The 24,662-nt window shown below is 34.3% G+C and overlaps 1 protein-coding gene across 29 annotated transcripts in view; it reads left to right on the top strand.

The window, feature by feature from the left end:
- Positions 1 to 24,662, top strand: part of LOC140136902 (voltage-dependent calcium channel type A subunit alpha-1-like) — a 471,089-nt gene that overhangs the window by 238,790 nt on the left and 207,637 nt on the right. For 28 of the 29 annotated variants that reach the window (XM_072158531.1, XM_072158544.1, XM_072158537.1 and 25 more), the window contains one exon: positions 22,221 to 22,442. In XM_072158531.1, coding sequence (XP_072014632.1) covers positions 22,221 to 22,442 — 222 coding nt within the window. Of the gene's footprint in view, positions 1 to 8,361; positions 8,406 to 22,220; positions 22,443 to 24,662 lie in introns of those variants that run through there. The other variant, XM_072158552.1, reaches the window with a different exon arrangement.

The following is a 24,662-nucleotide window of genomic DNA, read 5'->3' as shown; positions in this document are numbered from 1 at the left end:
TAAATCAATATGATATTTTGAATATTTAATGAGGATTTATCGATACTAAATGTATCCGCGTTAAGTGTGTACGGCATGGCCAGTCTGCAATTACCATGCGACTTTTATGTGTTAATTGCGTATTCCTAAAGGCAAATATATTTATTCCTATATTTCTATTAAGGCAAAATATTATGTGAATTGGAATTTCTAAAGACAAAAACATTTCGGGAGCAATAGGTGTTTTTTTTGCTTATTCTCAACCCATTGCTCTAAAATAAATACCAAATATGACCTTGAGGGCGCCCTGTTATTGTTTTGACTAGAGTTTTGACAAACAACTTAGACAGCAATGTCGTCTTTCTGGTTCCTGGAACTCCGCGCAAAATGTACTTTTTAGGCTTTTAGTGCAATTTACAGATTTGTAGTTAACTTTATGGACTAGCAATCATGTATTTATTTATTGATTGATTGATTTGATTGATGTTATTGAACAAAGGTATTTTCCTTATTTACATTTATGTGCTTATTAATTTAAATTTAAATTATGCTATAAGGGCTTTATATTCTCCATTGGCGAGAAAAGTATACTGTCACTATTCCCGTCCACATTAAGGTAGAAAAACCTTTTTTTAATGTTGAAAGGATTCTTAATTAATGTATTGACTGTTTTAGTTTTTGCATTTTCAATCTCAGTTTTGCATAATTCTTAAAAAATCTGTTTTCTTCAATTTTCTGTTATCATCGTTATTGATGACTTATTGCACAATGATAATGCAAAAAAAAACACAAAAAAAAACCCCGATAATACTACATTAGTAACAGACTTCCTGCTTTTTTACTTTCTGAATTTATATCTCGACTCTCGATCTCGTACACAACATTATGTGGGTCGCTGATAATGTAAGGTATCTTTATCTGCAAGTTCCGGTATGATTTATGTGTAAGAGACGTTTTGGTGGAATACCTACATAGCAAATGTAGGATATATATGCTTACCTTTTATTTCACTTAAATATTTTCAACCAAAAAGTGTCACCTAAATACCCGAGGCATTATTGTGTAATCTGATCGCTTCCATATTTCAGGACGTCAACCTCATTTCCATCAAAGGATGGGCCGACCAATCGCCATATTTTGTCATTGCTATGATTATTTTCGCTGGTATCATCTGTGATCAATTCCTTGATATGCCCCATGTCTCGATACTCCCTCATTGTCATTCTGTTATACCACGGAGTCGTAGAAAAGGGGAATCATAGATTACCCGGACTAAAATAACGTGATATCATCTTTGCGATAGTACTCAGTTCAGTGTCTCATGTAATGTGACGAACCAACTTGGTAGGGTACCCCGCTCAACGTTAAGTCGAATGATGAACCGCGGCAAAGCGCACAGGCCGCATTGCTACTTCAAATATTGCAGACGACACAACAACAAAATGTCAACTTTTAAGGGGAAATATGTGAAATTTGCAACTTTTTATTTATATAATGAACCATGCTGCGTGTGAGGACTTAGGAACGAACAAACATGCATAGGCATAGTATTGGTTTATTAACTCTAATTTTAACTGTTTGTTTACAGAGGAAATGTATCAGATCAACAGCTTTTTAACCAGTGTTAGATAGATAGATAGATCTATAGATAGATCGTATGGCCCCCGTAATTGAAGCTTCGAGTCGGAAACGTTCTGAGACAAGTGCATATTTTCCAACTCTACACTCGTCTATCGGTCAGGTATAACATGTCTAGAGCATAGGCTAATGAAGAATGAGATAGGAGAGATGGTCACGATCATCGCTAGTTGGCAGAGAATAACTATAAATAGCTTTGATTATTTTCCACGCAGTCGCTCAAAAGAAAAAGTTGACGATCGCAATTGTCAGCTTTAAGGTGTTATGTTTTCGTTCTTGTAAAGGGTGTTTGGCAATAAAGGGCAACACATTTTTCCTAATGTGAAATAATTATCAGGACTAAAATTTCACATGAAAATACATGTATTGAGCTCAATTAATGATTTAATGGTTGAAATGGTGGAAAGGGGCAGGGGCGTGTATGGCAAGAGCCTCGGGGCCCATCGACAAAAGGGACAGTGCGTGCCCCTTTTATAAACATCTCCCTTATCAGCCTTATTTAATTTCCGATTGTGATCGCGGCTCGGGGCCCCTGGACTTGGTCCACCCTGTCAACCCGTTTGCTACGCCCCTGCTACGCTTTCATCGTTGACAGCTTCAAATCATTTGTAATGACGAGAAATTAAGGAGTTTTGGTGTGCAGTGGAAGTACATGCGGTGAAAATTAAGCTCCGCGCTGTGAAATTTAAGCTACACATGCATGGGCCAAAACTATGAAAATGGTCCGATTTTAATGAAACTGGTTTCAAAATTGTCATGATGTGATCAAAGCCACAAAACATGTTTAACGTTCAACAAATTTTGCTTCTGGGAACTATATTCATTTTAGTAGATTACGTATATTTATCATTAGAGAGATTGCCTGCAAACGCCATACGGGTTACGGATTTCTGCATTTTGCGATAGAACGTCATAGTCCCGTTCACATCCAAACTAGCCTCCTACACACCAGTTTGTGTCGGTCCTAACGCTCGTCGTTCCTAGTATGTTCGTGATAGCCGCATAGAGTCTGAACCAAGACTACGTGTAAACGCAATTGCAATCTTGATGGCGCTATGCTGAACAAATAATCTAAAGGTAATAGAAGCACCCATTGATTCACCTTGGGTGCATCGAACCAGAGAAGATTATCTTCTTTCATCGAACTACTTTCCTCGGTATTGATATGTCAAATACGACTTTGTATCTATAATGCTCTAAGCATTCAGTCCAGATTAGCGATATTTGAGTTGAAAATGAGTATAGGCCTATGTTCACACGTGTATGCTATTTGTCTAAATAATCTAAACAGAGTTTGATGTTGGATGCCTAGGAAGTCTTGGTGTATATTATTCGAATAACAAGAAACAAACTCCATTATCATATAAATAAGGTGCCTGTTTACTTTCTTGTAAAGCAAAATGAAAATAAATAATCTAATATGCCTAGTTCGATTACTACCCAGAACACAAAATATTACATGAAAATAAATGTCGGGTTAAAGGTTATTGAGGTCAGGGCATTAAACGTTTTTAACATGCAAAAACCTTTTGAAATGGTCTAACACAAAGACACTTAAATATGGCAAGTGTATTTTACTATAGCAAGAAGCCTTAAAATGTTGGTATTACTTTTTCAGTAAAGGACGAGTTTTCGTGATTTTTTATAAACATCATCGATATCAGCCAAAATGTTTTAACTAAAACCAAAAACACATGATTATCATGTTTTAAAAACATTTTTGAGTTTGCTGAATAGTATCCATAAGCAAAACACTTTGACAGCTGTTTTAATGCACAACGAACAAGCAAGGCGAAAAATAGCGTTGCACGAACTTCTGTTCCCCGTCCCAAACAGACAATTATACCGCGTTTTGCTAACAACATCATCTTGTAAAACGCCTCTTGGCAAGATATTGATTTTTGGACGGCATTTTCCACACACAAATGAATAGGCAAGATACGGTGAAAAAATTGAAATTTGTTCACTTCTTCTGTCTATACGAGAAATTTTAACCCCCAAAATGGATTTTATTACATGTCGGACTCTACTTGTTCTATTAGGAACTATTCGCTAACATTTTCTGCGATTTTAATGCGGTTTTTGGTTTGGAAATTTTTTGCTCAATGTGATCAAAGCCACGATTGACCAACATAGATTTCACCTCTAGAGGGCATAATAAATTTTGACTAGTGGCTTGCTATTCATCCCGTATAGTAGATTTCGTATATTTATCATTATCAATGTCACGACCACGTTAGCACAAGTATTAAAAAAACCAGATGTCGCTGCCAGTATATTAATGGTGGACAATATTTGACTCTTAAGCCAAAATGTGTGATTTGCTCCATAGCGACGCCTTCATTTTTCTATAATTTCTACTTTTTACATGATAGTAATGCCCAATGGTGTACTAAAATACCATCTGAAAGACTAAACCCGAAGTGCTTTAATTACAGTAAAATTTTGCGTTTTTATAATAAAACCGAGGATCGCTGGTTTTATTCGCCAAATCCCCATAGAGCTCCACAGTTAAGCGGCCAAGTGGTGTTCTTAATTGTACCTCATTATTTTGGCTTAAAAATTATCAGAAAACCTCTGTGACAGTTGTTACTAATAATATGCAATACTTTTTACCAAAGAATAACAAAATTAAAATTTGACCTAAATCATACATTATGGCTTTAATAAACTCTTAATTGACCATTTGATTTTCTTTAAAATTATACCAAATGCCTGCTCCTGTAATTGGCGCATTTTGTCATAGGTCAAACGAAAAGGGCAATTAAGTTAATGGTACATTTATTTTAATGATAGCTTATCTATTAAAAGAGATTTTAAACAATTTATCACGTAGGCCTACATAGAGATAAATATCATAGAGCCGCATTTAGAATAAATGAATATCTTCAACAAATACATCTACAGTTTTCTCATTAACTCGATATCAAGATTTAAATTGAAACCCTGGAAGAAGTATCTCGCGTTGAGATATTTAAATTATTCTCAGAATTTTTCATCTTCAGGGGATCTTTAATACATGAACAGCTCTTTAATCGAAATAATATATGATGTTTCCATGGCAGTACGGTAGGCCCTGACCTTTACGAGCTGAGTTGGGCCCTTCTTCTACTAATATACTACAAGTACCAGTTCTGTGTTATAAATAGCTACAGAAATTAGGTAATCACCATTAATTGCACAAAATGAACTATGGTTAGCAATTATATGGATGAAAAGCGTTGAACTTTGCCTATATTTGCATGGAAGAAGCCCAACTCCATAGTGTCGCGATTGTGTACGTGGAAGATTATTTAGCTAGTGGATTTTGGCTCATCTGTATATACTGAACATGGACATTAATACTCAGTTTTAGTCATTATGGGCCCTTCTTGCCTCGTATTCAATTTGCTCATATTTATGAGCTCTTAATAGTGCATGTACAGTACACTATGACCTTTACCTGTGTTGGGAACAAAATCATATAATCACTATTATGGGATAGATGGATGGCGTTGAACTTTGCCATTTGCATGACATAGTGTCGCGTTGCTTGGTAAGCTTTATAGCCCGTGACGTATATTGGTTTTAATATCTTTTCCATTATATTGGCACGGAGCTATATAATTTGGGATGAACCCGTTGGCTACCTGATTGTTGTTGTTGTTGTTGTTGTTGTTGTTGTTTGTTGGTTGTTGTTGTTGTTGTTGTTGTTGTTGTTGTCATCGTGAATTAAAATTGCCATTTCCCATTAAGCTTTTTTTGCCGGCGGTTTTTAAAAGGCATATTTTTCACTTCTATGTCAATGTTAGATTTACAGCTATAACGTGCTATTTACTGCAGATAGCAGAGGTGCTATCTACTGTAGATAACATATGATTATCACCTGCTGTGCTATCTACTGTAGATGCTATCTTCTGTAGATAGCATATGATTATCAACCGTTGTGCTCTCTACGATTGATTAGCATATGATCATGAACTATTGTGCTATCTACTGTAGATAGCATATGATTATCAATTTGTGCTATCTACTGTAGGTAACATGATTGTCAAGTGTTGTACTATCTACTGTAAATATGATTATCAAGTGTTGTGCTATCTACTGCAGATAGAATATGATTATCAAGTATTGTGCTATCTACTGTATATAGCATATGATTATCAACTATTGTATTTTCTACTGTAGATAGCACATGATTTAAAGTGTTGTGCTATCTACTGTAGATAGCATAATTTTATCAAGTGTTGTGCTATCTCCTGTAGAAAGCATATGATTATATTATTATGATCATGAACTGTTGTGCTATCTACTGTAGATAGCATAGCTATGATCATTAACTGTTATGTTATACTGCAGGTAGCATATGATCTCTGTTGTGCTATCTACTGCAGATAGAATATGATTATCAAGTATTGTGCTATAGCATATGATTATCAACTATTGTGTTTTCTACTGTAGATAGCACATGATTTAAAGTGTTGTGCTATCTACTGTAGATAGCATAATTTTATCAAGTGTTGTGCTATCCTGTAGAAAGCATATGATATTATTATGATCATGATCTGTTGTGCTATCTACTGTAGATAGCAAAGCTATGATCATTAACTGTTATGTTATACTGCAGGTAGCATATGATTATCATCTCTGTTGTGCTATCTACTGTAGATAGAATATGATTATCAAGTGTGGTGCTGTCTTCTGTAGACAGTATATGACTACATCAACATAATTGGTTTTTGCCCAAAACATACATGAACAAGCGTTTAAAGCTGTAGGTTTTCACTCAAATTAAATAAATACATACATAGATAAACATAATCAAGTCATGTCCTCCGATAAAAAAATATTTAATTACTCCAACCTCGAATGAAGAAGCAAATGTCAAAAAAGACTATTTATTCTTATGTACAAAACATGTTTATATAATTGCGCCAAATCGTTCCGCTTTGGTATTTCATTCAAATGACAAAAGGACACATGCTTGCGTGAGTTAGATTCCATATTTCAGTATTTCCCATAATTCATTTCGTAAACATCCAAATTTATACAATCGTCCTTTAGCTTTGGATGCGCACGCATGATATTACTGAACGCAGACGACATTATTGACGTCAATTTAAACACTGATACTATGAATTATGGGAATGATGAAAATTGTTTTATTAATCATTATCAACAGTGTTAGTGAATTTATTTCATATTTTCGTGTTAATTAAATTCGGGAGCAGATAAAGAGGACATACTTGTCTAATTAGCCGGCAACACGCATATGCAGAATCAAGGCCAAGGCAGACCACAGTACGGCCTGATGATGAAGATGACAATTGATTTTATCTTCATCTCATGAATATTCAAACAAACCATCTTCGATCGAAATGTCTCGTTTTTATTATCTTAAACTGTGGCAGGATTTTATGGAAACCTTTAGGCTATTTTAGATGACATATTTTCGTTGTGAGCTTTATAATAATTTGATTTACATTATATAGGCTACTGATCAATACTGACTATTTATATCAAAATATTATACTAGAAACGCCTGCATGCGTAGCTCTTGGTTCATAAGTCAGTAAAAATTCCTTCTCAAAAAGGAGTTTAAAAATAAATGTTTCAACTCTGTATTCTGAAAAGATCATATAATGTTATCATCATAACACCACCTGCAAGCTACCATGTAACACTTCATTTGTCAATTTTATGTTATAGAGTTTGTTCAGTCCCTATATTGTTATAACAACAGCACAGGGGGCATGTGAATGTTAACGTCTTCCTCTCCGGTTTAGATAGTTCTTTGACATTTCAGAGTCTTACTATCAGTCGGGGTTTAGATCTAATCCTAGAAAATGAATCTCTGATTAATCACGTGGGTTGTCTCCCGCGCAAAAAGTGACATCAATGTTGATGTTTGTATTAAGGACGAAGATCCTGCGGTGTCGCGTGTCTAGTTACTCTTAATTATCTAAATAACTTAATAGAATATCGGCTTAATAATCGTTAAGTGATTATTTTTTCACCGCCCGACGGGGGATTCGCAGGTTAATGTTGATTTAGTATATTACGAAACCCCTAGTGAGTACCTTACGCGAGTATAAATGACTAAACCCTCAACCATTTGGAAGGTTTTAACCCGTTAAAAATCGGACGAACTATTATATCAATAGCCCAATTCTCGAGAGAGAGGCTACGGGATTTACGTATAGATTATTAGGCGCTGGCGGTGTGCATGGTGTAGGGAAATTGACATCAAATCACGACGTAGTAGCCGTATATCAAGCATTTGATGATGATGGACCTGGCGAGAGTGATGAGTGACGTTCTATTATGGAGTTGATGAAAAAACATTCTATTCTCTGCATCATCTTACACAATTGATAATGGACAATTATTAATATTTGATTTGTGGAATTTTCGAACAGTGGATATTGGATACGTGTTATATATGAATCTTACTACCTGTTTTTTGACACCGATTTAACTTGATAACTGTGTTCTGGACGTTTCGAATTTCTTTGACATCTCCACGGTAATGGCAGTGATAATGAAAACATTGTGTTGAGATAATGATGAAGATTGGTGTCTTCTGAAACAGTTTCCTCTTGAGATACTGACTCTTGATTTTTTACGAGAAAATTGAGATAAGATGTGTTGTAATTAACGCATAAGTTTAAGCCAATTGGCGAACTTCAAATCTCACGGAACTATATTTGGCACGGCTTCTTCTTTTCTTCTGTTAGTCTCCTTATTTTTGTCTTCAGTGGAAAGCTCTTGGAATCAAAGATGGCTGGAGGAGGAGCTGGCAACTTATGGTGGGATTTTAATTATTTTCTCTATTTTTTTCTTCTATTTTTTGAAAATTGTATTGCTGTGCTTAATTTGGTTTGAATTTGTCTGACGTCTCCGTAACGTCTTCTATAAAGCTTGACGCTATATACCAATGGTTGAAATGTGACCCGTGTATGCTAGATTAAATAAATCGTGTAAATCCATCTTTAGTTTTATTATACAGCAAAGGTTAGATACGAATTAGCGCTAGGCCAGGAAGCAATTCGTGTAAATTGGGTCATATTTTATGTTTGCACAAGGTTTAAAAAAAAAATAGAATTAATCATATTGCGTATTTGAATTTTGAATATTTTAAAACCTTCAAACGTAAAACATTTATTCGCTATCAGTGACCCACATCCAAATTTTAATAATAATTTTTCATTTTAAGACCAGCTTGTGACATTTGAAATACAAAATATATTGTTTAAGCCGGAAAAGCTGATACACACGTAAAATTAGCATTAAATGGTAATGATGCATAGTACTGACTATAGCAACCATTTTTGATGCATCATTTTTATGACGTAAGCTTTTATTAAACATACATTGTATTAGAAAGTACTTAACTTGCTTTTCATTTAACTAAAATTAATCAAAATAAATGCATTCTGTCGCTTATCATAAGTACTTGATAAATATTGATGATAATAAGTACATTGCTTAGGTCATCAGGAGGATTGGTAATATTTTAAAGCATGGTACAGATGAACCACCAGGTCAAAATACCAAGATATTTCAAATTTTTATAAACAAGTCGCAACAACAACAAGCATTTTAAACATCATATTTACAGTAATTCCGTGAAATAAACACATACATGTACTACATAAGTTTTTTTTTTTTTTATTTTGCCTCGAATATGGAAATGTTCATTTTATGCATTTTATCTGAACTGAAACAGCACAATCTACTGAAAATTATTTTGAATTAGTTGATTGACACATGGCCTTGAATAATGTAGGCATCAGGACACAAGTTGAAATTTCTTGAAGAAAATAATATCTATAAACGTTTTGCAAAACAGTTGAACCGTAAATGTCCCCTGAAGGCATAAAGACTCCAACACAACCGTAAACAAATTGCCTTATTTTAAATTGTTTCTTCTCGCAGCTAATTAATATGCAGAAAAGAACGAAACTATCTATCAGAAAGCAGAATATGCCAGCATACAGGCAGAAATGTCCATTAAATTTACCAAGTTGCATTCCCATCAAATAAAATAATCTTGAGATATCTTGCATCAAAATTTAATTATTGAGAAATTCATGATTTTGAAATGCCGCCATTTAAAGTCTAGAAACAGTTTGTATATATTTTAATCAAAATTATACCCAATTTAGCGAAAATATAAAATCTTCAGCTACTTATTATTGGCATTATAAAAATACTCAAAATGTAAATTTATAGCTGTAATTAATTTTTATTTATAAAAGTGCTAAATATCGCCCTTTGAAAACAATAGAATACAATGGAAACACAACACAGGAAAAGAGCTTCAAGCTATCTCCCGAACTTTTTCAAGATCAGCTTATAGACGAATCAATTTCAATTTCAATGGCAGCCATATTTGGGTCCCCGTCGGCTCCATCTCACCTAAAATGTGAAATGATGTGGCCTTGGAGGGTATTTTAAACTGCATTCTATCACCCGTGTTACACGTAGACAAAAGAATGATGACAGTTTACAAAACAAAAGAATCTAACATCGAATTTTAAGCGGCTTTAATCCACACAATTGGGCAGTCACAACACCAGGTTGATGCTGCGGGGACCCAGTCAAATCCTGACCATGACTTGGCTCATTGGATTCGTCTATACAGAAAGTAAATTAAAGCAGAAGGTATGACAAAAAGAAGAAGTTTGAACATTTTTTGTCAGGAATAGGGGTGACAAATCATTAAATTGTCCATATTTCATTCAGGGCTATTCATCCGTTGATGTTTTAAGCAGGTTGATTGATATAGCAAATGAATACTTCTTAGAGACAGCGGGGACTAAAATGTTTATTATTGCATTATGCTTCTTACGACAGCTGCTCTGATGCTAAATCACATTTGTATAGAGCTTGTATCAGAGCTATACAAATTAATGTGGGCATATAAGTAAATAAACGCGGTGGTCATTTTTACATGTTGAAGCTGGTCAACAATGGGCTATTCCATGTAAAATCTGTATCTCTGTGGACGATTTTGAAAATATCTTCCACAGAGGGAGTATGAATTTCAAATGAAATGAGTTTATTAGGCAACTCCATTTGAATTGCATACACCCTCAGAGAAAGATTCAACCTGAATCTTCCCCTAAGGGAGAGTGAGTTTCAAATGGAGCTGCTAATGTGCTAATTCCCTCTGTAGAAGATATTTCCAAAATCACCCACATGGGGAGTATGGCTTTTAAATGGAATAGCCCGGTGTTGTTACAATACGATGACCACATTAGAATCTCACACACGCTCATCTGTCTGGGCAGAAGATTCCATTTTGGAACCTCATATGTTTGTACGTCCAGTATTTACTTACTAAGAACATAATGACCTGATTGATGTTGTAATGGTATAGTTCAACTAGTTGGGGATTACTATTACGCTCATCATGTATGCAGAGCAAAAATTGAAGAGAAAAAAAATCATTTACAATGATTGTCAAAATCGAACCTGACATCTGTCCTTTGGAAGATATGATCAATCAATAATTTTCTTGTTGAGATAATTTAAACTGGTCACATTAAGAAAAATGACGTCTCAAATTTTTCCGTCATCGACGAGACTTTTTCAAAGTGGTTGACTGGAGGGGATTTTGCTACGTCATGTGATTAATATTTTCTTATTCTCAGAACATTTTGTGTCTTGATTGATGGATCTCTCAAATGGTATTTCATTGCTTGTCTTGTTGTCTTTCTGGTCAGTTTGACTTTAACGCTCATCATGTATGAAGGTATATTATATCAGATGTATCATTACATAAAAAAAAATCATTACATTGATGATTTGTGGCAAAATCGAATACTGACATAAAATATCCTTTGGAAAATGATCATAATTTCAAAACTGAACAATATTGGGGTAAATTTGTTTTTTTGATAGATGCACTATCTAATCCTGCACATTGTGACACCACATTAAATCCAATTTGACGTCAGTAAAGTTTCAAGCAATTGAATCCGACGAGAGGTACAGTTTTTTCAAACTGGTTGACTGGAGCGGGATTTTGGTCACAGCTTCTTCAATAAGCGTTATTTCAGTTTTTATTTCAGTTTTATCTTTTGTGTTTTGATACGTTTCATTTTATTTCTCAATTCTTTTGTCATTTCTTTTGTCCTTTTGTTCTTGTCTGCATAAATTCCATTCTGTCAGTCTGTGGAGTTTTGAATAGGCCAGTTCGTCATATTTAAAAAAAATCAAATGCTTGTAACTTTATCATATCAGATGTATCAATTACATAAAATGAGGATTGATAGTCGTCTATTAAAATGTAAATTTACCCCAATATTGTTCGCTTTGAAATGTGATTATTTTCATTTACACATGATATATAGTTATATACATCATATGTCATTATTATTATTACAAATGAAATTTAACATAGTCATATTCATCATAAACATGTAGGTCTTTAATGTCTGGATTTCTTTCATCCAAACATCGAGTTAAGACTTGTCTAATTTTTGTATAATACTGGCGAAATTAATGTATGTATTATAAAGCATGACTTTCATTGGAAGTACAATACACGCGGCTGAATCATATTGGTAGAAATTAATTTGGATGTTATTAATGCAATATATATTTCTCTACGTATCTGCCAAAGCCAATGCTGAAATTCAGGTGTACAGTGTTAATTAAATATGTGTAATTAAAACTTGGTGAGTCACGTGATCGTTTTAAGTGTCTGATTATATTGGCTAATTGGATTGGGAAATGTATTGATGTATAACAGTGGAGTATCCTTTAGTGCAAATAGCGATGGAAATTTACATAATAAATATGAAGGTACGGGGAGTAATTAGCATATATGCTATAGTACCTTCATTGTGTACAATTTACAACTGGCCAAAACACAGATTAAAAATAAAACATTTACGCCCCAAATCACCCAATACATAATAATAAATACACAGCGGAAACATTTTTTCAACCTCAGTCAATGACTTTAAAAAAAAATCCCATAGCTATTCATAGATCACTCCAAAGCTATAACAATTGGTTCCGGTGACTCGCAAAAAATTCCATCACTAAAAAATATATTGTATGTTAATATTTTAGGAAAATGCAGAAAGCATGTGTCGGGATTATACCCGTTTCTAATAATATCCGTGGAAAACATTGGTTTCTCAGGAGATTTGTTACAAAATGCATATCATTTTTGTGAAAGGAATTGGACGTGATTCTCAGCAAACACAAAAATATTTTTATAAACGTTATACGCGTTTTGGTTGGTCAAAACGTTTGAAAAACGTTTAAATGTCGAGTTATAGCCCTATATAAAGGTCATGAAAACGTTCTTAAAACGCTTTGTTTGGAAAAAACACTACAACATTTTTAAATGTTGTCAAAATGTTATTATAAAGTATATTTTGGCAAACATGTTTGCAATATATTTTATTCACACTTAAACAATATTATTTTAGAATGTTTTGCAGCAAGTTTTCTAAAATGTTATTAGAATGTTTTATACCCTTTATATAACCCAACATTAACACGTTTTGTGTTTGAGAATTAAATGTTTAATTAAGTTCATGATAACCAATGTAAAACTGATATTTTAAATACCAGCAATGTAGATTAATAAATGATTAGCCTAAATAAATTAACTAAATTAATGCATAAAGTGCAGATAAAATAAATTGATACAAAATAAAGTCAAAATAAAAAGAAGAAATGAATTTTATATTGCATTGAGGTGAGCCTCACAACATGCCCGTACGCAGGAGGGGCGTGTTACGCACTTTTTATTCGAAAAGACCACTTTTTGGAAGTCACGCACCCCCTCCCATTATAAACTATAAACGTACATTTGTCTGCTTTGCAACAAGTACGCGTATCCAATAAAAATTAGACAGAGGCGGGAAATGCGAAGTATCACTTGAAAGTAAATATGTAAATTATTTTAGACCGGTCCTCAACCCTCCCTAATCACAGCATAATAATGACATTTATGCCATAATTCCCTCCCGGGCCTCTAGAACTAATAAATACCACAGATAAAATATAAGTACATGAAGAGACGACAGTCTCTCTAATAAGTAGAATCGGCTATAGATTTTCGAGTCTCTTTTGCAATAACAGTGAAGGTCTTAACGGGCGAGTTCATTGAAAATCGACACGCAAGGAGATAGTGAGCGAATAGAAAAATAGTAACCCTCTACTTAGGCGTATGTTGTTCTTGAGTTAGTTGACGGTGTATGTTCAAGCTGGTGTTTCCTTAGGGCCATGCAGTGGAAAGAGGTCATGGCTCATATGCTAACAGATTACATTAACATGTTACGTATAATTCAACACTGGTGAAACGGTATAACATTCAGTGGTAGTTTATTGTAACGTTAAGAGAGTGACCTTGTGCGTTCCTTCACTTAAAAGCATTTTTTTGCATAATATTACATTTTGTGTAGCGTCATAATATCTGCAATGTATTTGGCTTTTGCATGCACACGTGCAATTTGAGCTCATAGTGGATCGTACGTCTCTCATTATTCTACAGATGTCCAATTGACCGAAGTGGGAATAAAAAGAATCACGTTTTTTTTCTTCTTTTTATTGCGTTTAAATTTTTAATTTGTGTAAACGTTATGTTTTTAAACTTAAATCACGATGAATTTGAGTATAGGTTGTGTTATTGTTGAGACAAACAACTTTGATAGCAATGTAGTCTTACCGTTCCCGGGAACTCCGCGCAAAATGTACTTTTAACGCTTTCAGTGCAGTGTACAGTTATAGTTACAGGGTACTGCTTCTAAAAGTACATTTTCCTGATGCCAAAGTGTTGAATTTACGACGTCGAGTGGCCGAGTTATACAACTTTGAGATCAGTGTCTAGTTATATAGTTTTCTGGAACATATTCAAAATGTATTATTGAAGAGATTTATCAGGAATACAATATTCAGATTTCGAAGTTTGTCTTAGTAGAATTCCAATAAAAAACTCACGTTTTCCAGACAAGATTCGGCAATACAGTCTGTTGCCTTTATCAATTGACATACACCATTGATAAAGGCAACAGAGTGGATTGCCGAAATTGTTTGGAAAACGTGAGTTTTTTTATTGGAATTTTACCAAGAAAAACTTTGAAATCAAAATTCAAAATGTACTTTTTACGCTCTCAGTGCAAATTGTATAGTTAAGTTATGGCTAGCACGAACGTATAATTAGTTTATTTTTTTTAAATTAATTTATTTCATTTTATTACATTATTTTATGAATTTGGGTTATTTATTTATTTATTTATTTATGTATCTGTTTATTTTGATGTCATTATATTTTCATTACTCGCACTCAACGGTGAATACTAGGCTGTTACATACAAGTAATGATCATGAGTACGTCAAGTTATTGTGAGACAGACAACTTTGACATCAATGTAGTCTTACAGTTTCCGGGATCTCTGCGCAAAATGTACTTTTAATGCTTTTAGTGCAGCTAACAGATTTTAAATAGTTATTAGTACCCGGTAATTGTTATTAAAATTTCGAGAAATATGTAAATGTTCTAAATAACAGTGACTTAGAGGGCGCCGGTTATTGCAGTGACAAACAACTTTGATAGCAATGTAGTCTTACAGTTACCGGGAACACCGCGCAAAATATACTATTAATAGTTCTTTTTTACTTTTAGTGAAGTTTACAGATTTTAAGCTATATCATGGTTTGTGAAGAGCGATTTCAGTAGTTGTTACTAGTTATTAGTAATTGTTATCAAAATTTCGAGAAATATGTAAACATTCTAAATAATAATGACTTAGATGACGCGCCCGGTTGTTGCAGCTAGTGATAGCAACTTTGATAGCAATGTAGTCTTACAGTTCCCGGGAACTCCGCGCAAAATGTACTTTTAACACTTCGTTTACTGCTTTTAGTGCAGTTTACAGATTTTAAATTATATCATGGTTTACGAAGAGCGAATTCAGTGGTTGTTACCAGTTATTAATTTTTTATTGAAATTTAGACAAATTCAAGAAATATGTAAAAGTTCTAAATATAAAAACCTTGAGGGTGTTCCTGTGTATTGTCAGGACAAACAACTTTGACAGCAATGTAGTCTTACCGTTCCCTGGGACTTACGCAAAATTTACTTTTCACGCTTTTAATGCAGTTTACAGATTCATACTTAGGGTCATGGCTGGCGAAGAGCGATTTTAGAATGTCAAATTAGAGATTATACGTGTACCGAAACGGTAATGTTTTCCCACTTTTATTTCACGAGCATGTCAAATTGATAGGACAGTGGTATGTGCACGTGTTAGCTAATACCGCCATCTATGTACCTCTCGTCACCTCTGCTATACGCAGCAGACCTTTTGTCTACTGCTCTCCACATCTCCGTTACGCTGTGTGCATTTTATGCATCATACCAACATATACAACGCCGTTCTGCCAAACTGACATTGCTAATTTTAATTTACTTAATATAATAGCATGCTTCCGCGCTACTTTAAATTTATAGACGTGAACCACTGAGCTTGAACTTCTTTATTATAAATCATAATATGAGGACGAAATAAAGTGAAAAAAGACGCACACACTTATGAATTAAGTATAGCACGAGCGCTGCATATCTATGGGGTCATTTATACCATTGTGTGTTTAATATTAACAGCCATATATTATTCTACTCGTGTATGTGTCGCACACAGGTGCGTTAACATATAGGCGCTTGTAGGGTAAAGGTGTAAAAAAGCGAACCTGATGTGTTCTGAGAAGGGTCCAACCAACCGTAACATCTCTGCGTGCATGCCCTTTTCTTTACTTACATTTTAACACACAATTCATTTTGTCATACTCATCAATTTTTCATGTCTTCTATTTTGACCACGTTTCACATCACATCGTCACAGGTATAAAGAGGCTGTTTCAAACTGAATCATCACAATTCAAATACATTTGTAGTAAAATATAACAAATTATGATTTTCGGCAACGTTGAAATTGATTTTCGGTGTTATTTTATGCCTGTCATTTTGTAAGTCACATTTATATCAAATTTTATATCTCATTTTAATTAAAAGGCTCTTAAATTAGTTAATTATATAAACTTCAAACAGTCAAGTCAAGTGAGCCTAGTATTAATGATAAGACATACAAACACACCCCGACACAGAAGCTCGCAAATCGTGAATATACATTAGGTCGTCTATTCTCCAGAACTAATCAATCTTGTGTCCAACAGCATACTCTTAATGTATACGCATGGTAGCCCATGCACACCAGTAGCCATTGCCCATCTTTATATTCTGTCATAGATAGTTTGCACAGTCAAACGAGCCCCTTGAATTAACTTACCTAGGCAAATGCAGCTAATGATATTATTTATAGAAGAATTTATTAAGTATGTATTGATCATAAAATAAAGTCGTTGATAGTTTGAAATTAAAATTGAAATTAACAAAATCTACTGGCGTTTTTCAGTATGACATTGCTACATCTACATAGATGCAAAATTCAGCTTCGTTTGTATATTTTTATCTTATGAAGATAGCAATGATTATGCGGCACTGTGTCAAATATCACCGCAGTGAATATATATAGATTATTGTCATATTAGTAATGATTACAATGATTACCAAACACGTGATTTAACAAGAAAACAACATTTTAAATGATAAAAGATATACATGATAACAGCAACATGATTTGATAATAATTATGTGGGCATGCGAACAGACTGTATATCACGCCTTTATATAATATAGCTGATAGTAATGGCCGTTCGGCGTGACTCAATGGGAGCTAGCTGAGAGTTAGTTATAACTCGTATTGCTTGCATGAACTGCATAATGTGTGTGTGGGTGTAGATATATCTGTTCACAATGTAACGTTAATAATAAACACAGACTCGTCAGACATCAAAAATACACTCCATAGAGTGAGGGTTTAATCTTTAAGGGGCTGTATACGGATTATGTAAGTCGATTATTGTATATAATGTATTAATGCTAGGAAATTATACCAGGTTTTACCCTTGAATGGATACGCGGGAACCACGCAATATGCTGCTGTAGATCTATGTAAGCCAGTTTGTTAATTAAAGTTGATAATCGAAGCGTAATGGTGAAAATAAATGATGACAATTATTACAAGGTAATTTCAGGTTAATATTTTTCCCCTTGGGGTATTCGCGGTTAAATCGAGATTCCGATCAAAATACGCTGACAATGTGTGTTATAATTTCACAAGTAGTTTCTTATATACATGTATAGAAAATATTTTTGAGAAAGAAATATTTATCTTTAATCTATAAACATTATTACTTCAATATCAGTAATTTTGCAATATTATTTGGAAAATTTGAAATTCAGAATATTAAAGAATGTAGTTAGTTATACCCTTCTGGCACATAGCCTATATATTGTATATATTCTTGCAATTGCGTGAACTAATACGAATAGGATTTAATGCAACCTCGCTGTTCTCGCATCCTCATAGTATAGTAGGCCTTTTTTTTAATATATGACATCATAAAGTAACAAAACATGCAATTAGTACTTTTTACTATTTATTCGTGTAGCAAATACAACCTATATACGAAATTAAGTTTCACAATATTCGACAACTATTTCATGGAATACAAAACCAGATGAAAATAGCTTTCCTATGTATAATTAATTGCAATATGTTACACAAGCATCATTGATACCAAGAAATAAGACAATATAGTTTCACCAATTCTCGCACCACCCTTGTATAATATTTTAAATATATACAGCAGGGTAGCCAGCCTTTTAGTGTGAGGGGGCAAAGCCAAATTTGTATCCCCATGTGTCAATTTTCCGTCCCATTTTTAGTCATTTTAATGACACTTTACTCTTTGCCGTATTCATTTTCATCCCTGACTGTACCACTGAATATAGAAATAACAAAATAATGTAGGAACTACAATGTATCACAAACATCAAAACATTTGACCACTTCTTGTAGCACCATTGCATAGTATTTTATATGTTTTGATAGCTGTTTTAATGTATAGTATCATAATGTACCGAGGATTAAGGTGGTTCTACACCCCTTAATAAATTTTGTGACTAATTTTGCATTTTTCTCAAAAAATAACTACATACTGGTAACAAAAGTTATGTATATTATAGGGACAAGGAAACCAGTTGCTTCATTGAAATTTCAGTGATTCACGACAAGTGGTTTATTATGTATGTTAAAAAATGAGGTACATTCTAGCGGTACCTGTTTTCCCATCATAAATAACGTACCGCTTGTCTTGAGTCACTGAATCACTGGTGTAGTAACTGGATTCCCTGCCTCTATAATATACATATCATTTGTTACCAGTGTGTTATTATTTTTTTGAGAAAAATGCAAAAATAGTCACAAATTTATCAAGGGGTGTAGTACCACCTTAAGAACCAGACAGCCTGAACTCACATACGGCTTTCTGGTTCTCAACCCTCGATATGCAAATACGCGGCACTAACGAATTATACCAAAAGCAAAAACCATAGCAATGTAGTTTTACCACTTTACGGACCATAGTTCTCTAGTATGTGAAAATGCCAATAATCAAAAACTATGTGGTTAGACCACCTCTGGCGTTAACATGGTATTTGAATATACAAATATTTCTGTCAACTTGAACAATGTAGTTTCACCGCTTCTACTAAGTGGTATATCCCAATATTCAAAAGAATGCAACTTTAATTGCTCGCCGCGTTGCCATCAATATCATGATTATATTGACAAATAACCATAAAATGTAGACTAATGTTTTCAAATTATCTTTGTGCAGCGCATACGGTGCATTAAAAACCAAACAAAGTATATACCTCTTCTTGCAATACCATTGTATGATGACCACGCCAATAATAAAAAGAATGTATTTTTTCTACTTCTTTATCATTATACTGTATTTGGAGCAACACAAATAACCAGACAAATGCCAATTCTTTCAGTTTATTTCTGGGCAGTATACACACCAAAACCACACGATTAATGTGCTATTCGAGGTGAAATCTATACACCTCCTGTGGAAGACATGACCTTAATCTCCCACACAGGGGTGTAGATTTCAAACGGAGTCACCCATTCAGGAAACTCAATTTGAAATTCACACTCCCTGCCTGTGTTTAGATTTATCAGAGCAACACTTAATAAACACATAATGTCTAACACCATAGGGGTTATATTACAAACATTAGTGTTTGTAATATAACACCAAGTGTTAATTTATGAACATTAGTGTTAGACCATTAACATGAATTATGTGTTTATTAAGTGTTGCTCTGATAAACACAATATGGTGTTTAAATATAAACACTTGTTTTTGCAGTGTGTGTGGGAGATTAAGGTCATGTCTTCCATAGGGTGTGTGTGTGTGTATTTCAATTGGGATAGCCCAATGACCACGTCATGTTAATTGTGAGACAAAGAAGTTTGATATCAATGTAGTCTTACCGTTCCCGGGATCTCCGCGCAAAATGTACTTTTAATACTTTTAGTGCAGTTTACAAATAGTTATCATGGTTGGCGAAAAGCTATTTCAGTACTTCTGACCGATTATTACACATTATTATTGAAATTTCCAGAAATATGTAAACGTTCTGAATATATTGACCTTGATGGCGCCCTGTTGTTGTGGTGACAAACAAGTTTGACAGCAATGTAGTCTTACCGTTCCCTGGGACTTCACGCAAAATGTACTTTATCCGCTTTTAGTGCAGTTTAGATCGAGATTGATCAAAACAATGTAGGTGTACCACTTCTTGTAATTCCATGCCACGTTCTACAAAGAATATCGTTTTTAATTAACATATTTTTCGTTAATATATTTGAAACGAACAAATATCTATAAAAATGTACGTCTTTCAACATTATATTTGTGCAACACATTTTAGCACACATATCAAGAACCAAATCAATGTAGTGTTACCACTCCATGCACTACTTTTGCTTATAATAATTGAAATAAACCAAGACATTTTTGAAATATATAAATCGTGAAATCTTGAAGATAATCTATGATTTAAATACTTGCCTGATAAGGAATTTATTTAGTACACCGAAGTCGATGAACTGCCGGAATATTAAAATATGAGTAAATGTGTTTGATAAAATGACCAGCTATGACAAACTTTCTAAAATACCTTGAATTTTGATTATTGGGCTGTTCCATTTAAAATGCACACAACCCCTGTTAGCTGAAGTCTTCCACAGAGGGAGTATGAGTTTCAAATGGAATAGACAATATGCCTTCCATTTGAAATACTCACTCACTCCAGTTGTGGAAGTTGTAGGCAAAGCCATAATACAGGGGGAGTATGGGTTTCAAAATGATAAATGCTTACCAATTACATTCGAAAAACATACTCCCCCTGTGGAAGATATTTTCAAAATCTTCCACAGGGGTAGTGTGGAATAGCCCAGTTATGCAGTCACACAGAAAAAGGCACGAAGATAAGAATATTTTGTAGCCAACAATGTAAAAATAGCAGCGTGTCCTTTGAGATATATCTCCGTACAGCAAATCTGGCTACTTAATGAATAAGGCGATAGAAGGAAATCTGCAGAATTCCTCTCACATACAAATCTTCTTATTGGATGCGGTCAAGATATCTCGGTATTCGATTCAGTTAGGCAAATTGGCATATACCCCGCGGCATTAGCACCACCACGTAATAGCTCAACCGTATTACCTAGTCAATTTGTTTCCTAGGCTGGCTTTTAATTTTAAAATTCCCCCTTAAGTATATCGGAACTGGTCATTTCCACATTGCTGGTATACGGTTTAGGTGTGAACGTACCAACAGATTTATAAGACGTTTGATATTAATTAATAATCTTAAGCCTATTTGCTTGTTAATGTTCTATACTAGTAATTCACCTTGAGGTAGTTGTATACAACAACAAAAGTATATGATTTTTTTAGATAAATATTCTAGCTAAATAACAAATCTTATATTGATAATGCATCTCTGCATAAATATTTATTATAAATATGCATGCTGCACTGTCCGTCGTATAGTTGGCGTATGCTGTGAGTGAATTAATATTATGGTTATATATAGTGCAGAGTGCTGTGCCAGTCTCTAGTATCCTACCCCGGTTTTATATTGATAATGAATAGTACCTTGTAGAGATGATAAAAAAGGAACGTGCATCTGCTGTATATACCGTGCTGTGGTAGCGTTATACCATTCGGTTGGTTACACCAGTATCACGTATACCGACGTACCTACCGACTGGCATACATACGTACCTGTGTTTATTATATGTTGTCACCACTGTTAGTTTGCTGCTTGTGTATGCCAGACAGGCAAACATCATGAGAATATACCGCTGTTGTCTTCTATATATATTTGCTACTATTTAGTGTTCTATATTTGTCAACATCATCATCATGCACTGTGTTTATCGTCAACAATATTCACCAGTCAGGATTAAAACATGATTAAATTGGAATTATACCCGGCTATGAGATTTTCATGTGCATGTTGCGGCTATATCTGTCAATACGGCACATCTACCACCAGTGTTTGCCTACATATTATACTCAATTATTTCTCCTCATCATCAACATCCTCCTCCTCAATTTCATAATATACCATTGTTCTGACTCAAGGTGCTACTGTTTTGTTATATCAGGATGGCCGCGCTTTCTGCAGCCGGTACCCAGCCCTTCCCAGTGGACAGTATGCAGGTAGCATTTGGAGGTGACGGCGCCCCTGGGTCACCAAGCCAGAAGAAACCCAAAGAGAAATCACCGAAAGGTTTCTTGGCCTCCGTACTAACCAGCAACCGGGCCATGTTCATCTTTAGTGAGGAGAATTTCATACGAAAATGCGCAAAATGGATTACCGAGTGGCCATATCCTTTTTATACCAAATAAGGTACACCAATTACCAAATAAGGTACATCAATTACCAAATAAGGTACAACAATTACCAAATAAAGTACATTTTGTAATTCATTTAAAAGTTTTGAGAATTTTAAGCTAACCCTTGTTTTTCAGTTCAATCTCATGCATGGATATAAGCATGTGACTATCAGCAGGTAAGTCACCCGCACTTTTATATATTCTATTTTAAATTATGCATATTGTTAATATCATGTGTTTACTTGTAATAATTAGCTACGCATATTGTTAAATCAATTGTAAAAACTTTACATTATTTCGTTTTGGTCACACCATGTGTTTCCTCCTGGATATATTAATGACGGATGAATTGACCTTGAAGAGCGTTCCATTTTGTACTTTTTGCTGCGAATCATCTATATGCACCTTAGTTCATATAGTTATGGATTTTTTGTCTATACGTAAAATCGATCCAGTATTGATAGAAATTTTTCAATAATTTCTAACTTATATAGAAGAATGTGTATATTTTCAACGAAGGTATATAATTGCCTTTATTTAAAATATTGTCACAGAGGGTGAGAAGAAAAAAGATTGTAAATTTATATTTTGGTTTGTAGAATATTTGGTAAGAAAAACATATGTATGTATTGCAATATTACGAATACTCGGTTAGTAATGTAGACTCGTCAACTATATACTATAGTATAACGGACTTTTTTCAAGGTCATAAGAAATTTAAAAAAAATAGGGGTGGTGCAATAATTATGTGTAAGGGTGTTTTTCAATATTATGCCCTAAAAAGGCGTAGAACACATTAAGAAACGTTATGCAATCGTCCACACAAATCTGGCATGTATAAAGGGCAAAAGGGTTTTAGCCTGTCGAAAGGGAGTGGGCAACAAAAGAGAAGGCAAAGCAGTTTTAAGCAGACTGTTTTACAAATTCACCTCGTGGTGCTCATAACCTGTGCACAACCCTTATTGTACCAGATAACTGGGTACATTGAACTCAGAACTAGACAATCATTCTGACAAACAAACTATAATTCGATGGAAAAAAGAAAATGTTTTTAAACACAAAAAGTGTCTGTTGGTTTTTACATTATAGATGACCTAAAGATGAAAGGTCGGCGATCACCCTTGTCCAAAGATTTGAATTCATACACTGTAATAATTTACCCAAGTTGGGTAAATTTGTCTTTTTACCTAACTGCTGGTATCATATTAACAACTCCATGGGTTTGTTGGGTAATTTTATTTACCCAATACATTGGTAAAGTACTGAAATTATCCCAATGTTGGGTAAAATTTACCCCGATGTTGGGTAAAATGTTTTACCCAGTGTTATAACAGTGTAAAGGCAAAAATAACAAACTATCTATACACGATGAAAATACATTTTGAAAGCTACAATTAAAATTCATTGGGGTTCATTAAATAGATTGAATCTTGTTCACGCTTTCTCTGCCTTTGGTCACGACAGTACTTGTGTTTCATTCAATTCATTAACTCCATTCGCCTTTTTTTCCGAGTTATTTTATTCAATCTGTTGGCACGTTAATTAGGTACCACGAGGGAGGTAAGGGGGAGTTAGTTATACACGACCGGATTCCTATTTCTGCCGCCCCTGAGCACAGATCCTGCCTAGAGGTACACTGCTGCCCAGCTACTTTGTGTCCAATCTAGAATACCAGTGCAGCACCATTTCAGTACCAGCGTGTGTATTTGTATTGTGATTTCGACGTGTAAGTACCAACATGCAAGTACCATTGAAGTAGCTACGCGGATACCCCCTTGGCGGTAGCAATACGGATCTAGTCATATTGTACTTAATATTACCTTTATCTTAATCTATTACGTGCTTTTTAATCCATTATGTTGTTATCAGTGTTAAAATAATAGCACAAACGACAAAAATCAAAGCAATGTCGTTTTACCACTTGCCGAAATACCATTTTGTATCAATTTCCAATTTGGCTTACGTCTTCAAATTACGTGTAGTGAGGCCTTGACTAGAAATTTCAGAGACAATGCAAGCGCCAATGGGTTATTCCATTTAAAATCCACACTACCCCTGTGGAAGGTTTAGCTAAAGTCTGTCACAGATGGAGTATCAACTATGAAAAGAATAGACAATTGGGTAACTTCAATTTGTAATACTCACTCCAGTTGTGGAAGATATAGGTAAAGCCATAATACAAGGGGAGTATGGGTTTCAAAATGATTACC

This window comes from Amphiura filiformis, chromosome 17, assembly GCF_039555335.1.
Source record: "Amphiura filiformis chromosome 17, Afil_fr2py, whole genome shotgun sequence".
In the NCBI taxonomy this organism is placed as follows: domain Eukaryota; kingdom Metazoa; phylum Echinodermata; class Ophiuroidea; order Amphilepidida; family Amphiuridae; genus Amphiura; species Amphiura filiformis.
This window is presented reverse-complemented; position numbering and strand designations above follow the sequence as displayed.